Below are 7,516 nucleotides of genomic sequence, written 5' to 3'. Positions count from 1 at the left end.
GTAAAGCGTTAGCGTTGTGTAAAGAATCGTTTACATTAAAAATCACTGCAATAACAACTGCCTCTGAGCGTTGCTTACTGCTCAACATTCATCACACTTCTCAGCAGAAACCGCGATGCCTTCCTACTTTGTTGTTCTTAAAATCTCTGGCTGCATATAAATAACGCACAAGGCTATAATAAAAACCTCTCTGTAATTTCAAAGTTGCCTGGCCAGATAGAACGACTGTCACAACATACAAGAAGACGACTCCTTCTTTGTCAACGCTACTTCCAACCATTTCCAGCATATCCTTAACTTTATGCGGCAACCGTTAGAGCTTCCCTTGTTCTAAGCAAAGGATACGGGTTCGGTCATTCTCTTTAAATTTATACCAGAGGCGGAATACCTCCATCTTTGTGACTTGCGTGTCTGGAAATAAAAGCGTTAAGCGAATATGAACTTTATAATCAGAACAACATAAGGCTACATTCCTGTGTAGAGTTACAGCTTATTCCAGCTCCTAGACAGGGGAAAGGCTCAATTGCTGTCCTCTTAGGATTTACTCTGAAGATCCGAGGTGTTGTTCTGACAAGTGCATGGAAGCTCATAGATCTCACTTCCAAGATCCAGCCCAAAAACTCACCGTGATCATTAGATTAAAAAGGTTTATCGAGACTGTGTGTGCTAATGACGGGGCATGTTGGTTGAGCTAGAGCCTGATATCATTTGCGACACATTGCGAATTCCTTTTGCATAGTGAGATTTTGTCATGGTATCGCTATCCCGCGTGAAAAAAGAGAAGCACTCCCGGTATAACAACTTTGCTCTGCAAATAATAGTAAAGTTTATCAAACTCCCAGCTGATCACAATTCGTGATTATTTACAGCCATTAGTGATTGCAATTTCACGTTTGCGGGCAGCACCACAATATATATAGACATTGTTGTAATTTAGTACTGCCTAGTCACACCGGTTACACTTCTAACGCTAAGCTACGTACTGAAGGTCGAGTCAATTAGAATCTTGATGCAACTGTGCGCAAGAGTGAAGAAGCAATCTTCAATTTCTGTAGCTATGGCCTCTAACGAATACTATCTACCCCCTTCCACCTGTACAAGTACTTATTCCTAGGAATCAACAAAAGATCTTCTACGAGCTTTACTTAAGGCGTGACCTTAGCATATAGTCGTGATTTTGGCGGCGAAAGATCTATTTGGTACAGCACTCGTACTTTATACTTAGGTTAGTAAACTCGTCTTGATTTAGGCAAGATTTTGCTTGGTTTTAGAACAGAATAATTACGTACGGTAATAACAAGTGTGCAAGATGAGGAAGTCGCAGTTGTTACAGCGCTGATTGTTTTGCCACGGTATTGTCCGGCGTTGCAGCCTTTACTCTCAATGTGGGTGGGGCAGTCGCCGTTTGTAAACGTTCGGGATTCAGTAGCAGCGCGGCATCCTGAAGACTGAGGTGCTGGCGCTGGCGCTGCTAAAGCAGAGGAGGTAGTAAGAGCTAAGACAAGAGCAGAACTAATGACATTGAAAAAATGCATGTTTGCAATAGAAGCTTCGCAAAGATCAAGAGATATTGGTTGAAGGTGAAGAGGGAGGATGGCTCTATGTTCCCTAAGTGCGTAGAACTGAGCAGGCTTTATACAGACTTCCTGTCTCAGAGAATATCATAATATGTTTTCAGCGGGCTTATCTTCGGAGGTTCTATAGAGTGGTTACTTTTCTGACTCTTAGTATAACATGTCTGTGCGTGTAATGCCCAGATTCGTATAACGCCCTTTTAACATAAAACACTCCACTTCAGGGAGCAACAACCTGCAACGCCAGATACGCGATTAGCCGCATCACGTGTGTAGGTAGAAAGATGCGTCCGCAACGCGATATATTGCGTAGAATCTAAAGGAACAGGTAGGCAATTTTGAAGAGTTGTTTCGCGCCGTTTGTGAGCTCAAACTGTTATTAGAACTGTCGTATTACTAAAGCAGATAGTAACGTCATGGGCGGAGATTTAAAGCATTAAATTGAGTACGCGTTGGCAGTGTCCAAAGAGTACCGACACGGCGTTTGCCTGGCTAGATCAAGAGTCATGTGTAGCGCGTCCGTTCCGCTTAGCAGAAGCAAGCCAAAGCCATAGCAGAACAAGTTGGCGGTCGGGCCGGTTTGATCCAGTGTATTAGTGAGTTGAAGGTGGGGAGTTGTTAACGTGCACCCCCATATATGGTAACGTACGCCCCCATAAGCCTATGTGGGCTAGATTCGGCTGCAAGGCAGCCAGGGACCCTGGCACATCTGTATTGTATGGTATTGCCACCAAGCCCAGACGCGCACGCGTCGTTGTTTACCTGCCGATCGCGATCCTAGTCATCCTTGATGCATGTTGGTGTGGGTGAGTCGATTTTTGACGCCAATTTTGATGACTATCTATCTGCCCGTTGGGTTAATTTGACAATTATCTATCTACTGCCCGTTGTATAGATTTGACTGCCCTGCCCAGCCATAGCTCTGCGCTGGCACTGCAAATCTGAAGCTATCGTCGTAGTCAACTACGTTGTTTATGGTGTTGTTGATGGTGATAGACGTCGCTGGCGGCGGCGGCAGCGGCGGCGGCGGCGCCCAGTACTGCGTTTGATCTGCCAATTGTCGCGATGGGTGCTGAAAGTAGCTGCCCAGAGGCGCTATCTGCGCGTTGTTGTGAGGTTGTTGGGGCAGGTAGAGAGGATTGTAAGCCATTGGTGGCAGCGGATGATAACAACAACAACAACAAGATGGAGATGGCGATAGAGATGGCAATAGCGTCAATAATGACAACAACAAGATTGAGATGGAGATAGAGATGGCTGACGCGTCGATGAGGCCTCAGATGAGGCGTTAAACGTCGCGTCAAGCGTTACAAAAGTTATGTAAGACGTATCACCTTTGGCAAAACGCTCTAACAGCTATATTTGTATAGTAATTAAGCTATTTCGGGCACTTGGGCGAGGCGGCGCGTCTTGGCTGCCTTATGGGGGCGTACGTTACCATATATGGGGGTGCACGTTAACAACTCCCTTAAAGGTGCCCAGCTAGGTGATTAAGCTAATCTATCATTTGCTAGTGCACCTGAATAGATTGATATGTCTGTTGGCCCTGGAACGTTGCCGCCAGATGTTCCGGGGCGAAGGCGTGATGAGGAAACATTGGCAAGTCGCACACAAGTGGCCACCAGCAGGGGAAGTTGGAGGCCTAGAGTAGGGGCAGCAGAAGAAGAAGATAAAATTGCGTATATGCAATTGTTGCAAGACACTGCATTGCCAGCAGTTGTTGGTCCAGGGCTAGGGGTTGCAGTATTTCCAGATCCAGCAGCCTAGCAACAAAGGACCAGAGGCGGTGCCTATCAACGGTGACGCAGCGTGGGCGCAGGTAGGCGAGCAGATGGCTAAGGTGTGGGCCAAGTTCGAGTCGTGGGCGCAGAACACAATCTATAAGGGGGAGAGAGACAAGGTCAACCCGTGGCTAGAGCAGAAGCAGTAGTTGCCGTTGGCATAGAGCGGTCGGAGTTGTTGACGAGAATGGAGGAGCCCGTAGCAGAGTCCGAAGCAGCAGTGTCTTGGCGGTTCCACCTCACTAACTGCGGGTACAATATCCGTGCATACCACGCCCGAGTCGTGCAACGCCTGAGTCGCGCAACGGCCGAAATCCACCTTAACGCTCAAGATTGGACAAGGTTGTACAACCACCTACAACAGAAGGACACAGCTCGGCCGACCATCGGCATATCAGAGCCGACCATGCCAATGCCCCACACCCTACTTTACTACCAAAAAGTCTACTGCGGTGAAGCAGGAAAGGCTCGTACGCATTAAGACGTGATAAGCTGTTACAATCCGTGGCAGCCTAGACTCACTAAGTCCACAGAAGCGACCAAGGTCGCTTTCCCCTAAGCGAAGGCTCCAGAGAGCACACTCAACTCTGTTCTCCCGCTCCCTGTCTTGACAAGAGAGCAAGAGAGCAGGATAGTACTATGTAGGAATAGTAGTATCTCCCTAAGCATATAGCTACTAAGGGCTATATGTTACCAGTATCCTATCCGTAATAACATAGGATAATAGAAGGCTCTAGAATGTAGGTGTATCCACTACAAGGTGTATAGAAGCACTAGGATAGGTACTATAGAGATTCTTCTATTTCTATAGGTTTTATACAAAGGAAACTTATAAACTCACTGTTTAAGACTAATTCTTCTTATACCTTTATACCTTAAAGTACAGGAAAGTTTAGAAGATACTGTTCTAACATAAGTATTAAAGCATCCCGTTAGCAGGCAGATTAAAGAGGATACTTATCGTTATTATTGTTGAGAGAGAGGTAAGTGGTACAATAACTGAATTCCATAAACTCCTGAAGTGAGTGTTTACAGTTACTCTGTTAAGGCTTTTATACCTTTAGCCGGGCAGATTACATATACTAACTAAGCATCCCTGTAATTACCAAGGCAATCACCGTGTGCACCGGCACATAACTAGCTAGAGTGCAGGATAGAAACAGAATGTAAAGGTACTAAGTTAGATGTAAGTTAGGATGTAACGTACTCCACGGGTGAGCGGATCAAACGGGTGAGCGGATCACTCTGCCAAGACCACACCAAACCTCCACCTTACCACGCAATGCCTCAACAACAACATCAATCTACGCCCTTAAGAGAAGCTGCGATACAGCTTACGCTCCAGGCAATTAAACAAGACGCAATGCTTACTGTGTAACGCGCTGTAGCTATATATAACGCGCCTTACAGCACACTACACGCTTAATACACAGGACAACCTGCACAAGCTAATTGTACGCCAGTTCAACAGATTATAGACCAGACTAAGGAGGACGTGATTGCTAAGTACATCCTTGAGCTAGATACACAAGGATTTGCCCCTTAGCTGGCTGCTGTAGCTAATATAGCCAATTCTTTGCGTGCTAAGCACAATATAGGCCATGTTAGCATAAACTGGCCTAACACGTTTATTAAGCGCCGCCCTGACCTTAAAGTAAGGTTTAATCGCAAGTACGACTATAAGAGAGCCCTCTGTAAGGATCTAGAGATTATTAGAGGCTGGTTTAGGCTTGTAGCGAATGTCAAAGCTAAGTATAGCATCTAGGACAATAACACGTACAACTTTAATAAGACAGGCTTTATAATAGGCCAGATATTAACAGGAGCAGTTGTTATAGGCTTAGAGCGTTAAGGACAGCTAAAGGCAGTGCAGTAGGGTAATTAAGAGTGGACAACGGTCATATAGGGCATTAATGGCACAGGGTAGGCTATTCTACCCTTTATTATCTTTAAAGGCCGCAACCACCTCTCTGCCTGGTACAAAGAGGACAATCTGCCCTATAACTGGGTTATTAGAGTCTCTAAGAACGGATAGACTACTAACAAGCTTAGTCTAGACTGGTTGAAGCACTTTAATGCCTATACAAAGACGCGCACCTAAGGAGTACACTAGCTGCTCCTTATTAACAGCCACAAGAGCCACAACTCCCTTAACTTCTAACAATACTATAAGGAAGCAAAGATTGTTACACTGTGTATGCCTCTACACTTATCTCACCTCTTACAACCACTAGATATAGGTTGTTTTACCCCTCTAAAGAAGGTATATAGGCGCTAAGCTAAGAATCTTATATATAACTACATTACTTATATTACTAAAACTAAGTTCCTACTATGCTTTATAGACGCCTATAAGGAGACATTTACTTCTAGCAATATCTAAGGAGGCTTCTAAGGCGCTGGAATAGTCCCCCTTAACCCAGAACGGGTCATAATGGGTCTTAATGTCCGCCTACGTACCCTACCGCTACCTACTGTAGAAGATAAGCCCTGGCAGTCCCAAACCCCAAGCACTACCCTGTAATTAGGGTCGCAATCAACGCTGGTTCGAGAGAGGATTTAAAGGCATGCAAGCAGCTTACTAACTTTAATAGTTAAGGCCTTTAAAAAGCTTGCTAAAGGCGCAGCTATAGTAGCGCACAAGCTAGTGTTGGCTTAAAGGGAGATTACTAGGCTTCGAGCAGCAAATAAGGCTGCTATGCGACGTAAATTGCATAAAAGAAAGCAATTACAGCAGGAGGGAGTCCTAACAGCTAAGGAAGGCCTTCAATTAACTACTCTAACTGAGTTTGGGGCGCGTAGTAATAGTAAGAAGGCAAAGAAGCAAGTGCGCGCTAAAGGAGGGGAAGTAACCTAAAGACGCTGTACAAAGTGCTACAACGTTAGACATAACTTGCGTACATGTAAGAAGGCTGTAGAAGATGTTTCTAAATAATATTATGTACTGCACTACTGTATATAAGGCCAAAGTAGGCTAATGCGAGCTATAATAGGGTAGAAATTTAGTGTGGTCTTAGCAGAGTAATCCGCTCACCTGTTTGATCCGCTTACCTGTAGAGTACGTTAATACCTTTAGGAGACTTGTAAAGCACCGGTTCCTTAAAGGGTTCTTGCCCTAACTTACATCCGACTTAGTGCCTTTACATCCCGTTCCTATCCCGCATCCTAGGTAACACCTTCTAATCTTCTCTGTACTTATAGGTATAAAGGCATAAGAAGAATTAGTCTTAGATAGTTAGTTTTAAGTATCCTTTGTACAAGACCTATAGGAATAGAAGATTCTCTATGTTACCTTAGAGTTTAGATAACATATCTAAACTCTAATAGTTATAAGCCTAGCGTTATTAAGACTATAGTAGTGAATTCTCTATACGTAATTTATATAGCTAAGAGGCTAGATAAGAATTATTCCACATATTTATCTTTCTATCCCTCCTAAAGAATTTTATAATAGAAACTAACTCTTAATTCTTAACTAGGCAGATACCGCTTAAAACCTAATTAGGTTAGCCCTATTAGTTTCCTTAACTTAAGCTCTATGTAAGACATAAGGGAATATAGAATTAGATTAATCTAGATAGTAAGATAAATACAGCATTTAACAAACAAGAGCTAGAATATCTAACTCTACCTTTAAAGCTAGCTATTAGAAACTTCTTAGAGTTAGGTAGCCACAATAATCTAAGTAGCTCTGCTAATTACAAACGGGATACCCTCAGGATAGAAGCCTACAAGCTACTAATAAAGGATTAACCTAAGGAGATTTAAAAATACTAGATTTTAACCGTATAATTGTCAGGCCCACTCCTTCCGCTTGTTCCGCATGAGGAGCTAAGGGTCTGATTGCGTAGCAGGGGTGGCGTAACTATATAGCCTACGTAAATTGCTCTGATCCTTTTAGCAGCGATTCGTCTATCTATAACCTGCAAATACACACTCTATCTTTAAATGCTTAATAACATGCCACCCCTCTAAAAAGAGATCCTGACATTCGAATCGCTCCCCACTACATGTTATCAAAATGTAGACTAGACAACGGAGCCAACGTGCAGGTCGGTCTGAAAGCGGTTAACCCTTAGGTACACCGGTACCCTCCGGACTTATTATTAAGGAAGACACCGCTACCGCTCGCATCTAAAGCCTACCTTCCTTAGTAGAAAG

The 7,516-nt window shown here is 44.0% G+C and overlaps 1 protein-coding gene across 2 annotated transcripts, besides 23 other annotated features; it reads right to left on the bottom strand.

Moving 5' to 3' along the window:
- Positions 1 to 5,650: part of a mobile genetic element that runs on past the window's edge.
- EKO05_0001003 (uncharacterized protein) lies at positions 1,193 to 1,535 on the bottom strand (the record flags this gene model as incomplete). 2 transcript variants are annotated; one of them, XM_059635552.1, is made up of 2 exons in its annotated part: positions 1,193 to 1,213; positions 1,290 to 1,535. In XM_059635552.1, 2 exons carry the CDS (start codon positions 1,533 to 1,535, stop codon positions 1,193 to 1,195), a joined length of 267 nt encoding a protein of 88 aa, XP_059491535.1. The 2 variants fall into 2 exon arrangements, with proteins under 2 accessions (XP_059491535.1, XP_059491534.1); XM_059635551.1 differs by having other exon boundaries at positions 1,193 to 1,535.
- Positions 1,731 to 1,788: a mobile genetic element.
- Positions 1,977 to 2,184: a mobile genetic element.
- Positions 2,186 to 2,744: a mobile genetic element.
- Positions 2,476 to 2,511: a tandem repeat.
- Positions 2,579 to 2,606: a tandem repeat.
- Positions 2,725 to 3,040: a mobile genetic element.
- Positions 2,742 to 2,758: a tandem repeat.
- Positions 2,758 to 2,831: a tandem repeat.
- Positions 3,043 to 3,568: a mobile genetic element.
- Positions 3,609 to 3,668: a mobile genetic element.
- Positions 3,624 to 3,719: a mobile genetic element.
- Positions 4,064 to 4,120: a dispersed repeat.
- Positions 4,260 to 4,489: a mobile genetic element.
- Positions 4,549 to 5,650: a long terminal repeat.
- Positions 4,555 to 6,424: a mobile genetic element.
- Positions 4,959 to 5,116: a mobile genetic element.
- Positions 5,517 to 5,629: a mobile genetic element.
- Positions 5,651 to 5,654: a direct repeat.
- A 719-nt stretch (positions 6,425 to 7,143) lies between the features above and the next one.
- Positions 7,144 to 7,147: a direct repeat.
- Positions 7,148 to 7,345: a long terminal repeat.
- Positions 7,148 to 7,516: part of a mobile genetic element that runs on past the window's edge.
- Positions 7,151 to 7,516: part of a mobile genetic element that runs on past the window's edge.

The sequence above is a fragment of the Ascochyta rabiei genome, chromosome 1 (genome assembly GCF_004011695.2).
Source record: "Ascochyta rabiei chromosome 1, complete sequence".
NCBI classification, from domain to species: Eukaryota; Fungi; Ascomycota; class Dothideomycetes; order Pleosporales; family Didymellaceae; genus Ascochyta; species Ascochyta rabiei.
This window is presented reverse-complemented; position numbering and strand designations above follow the sequence as displayed.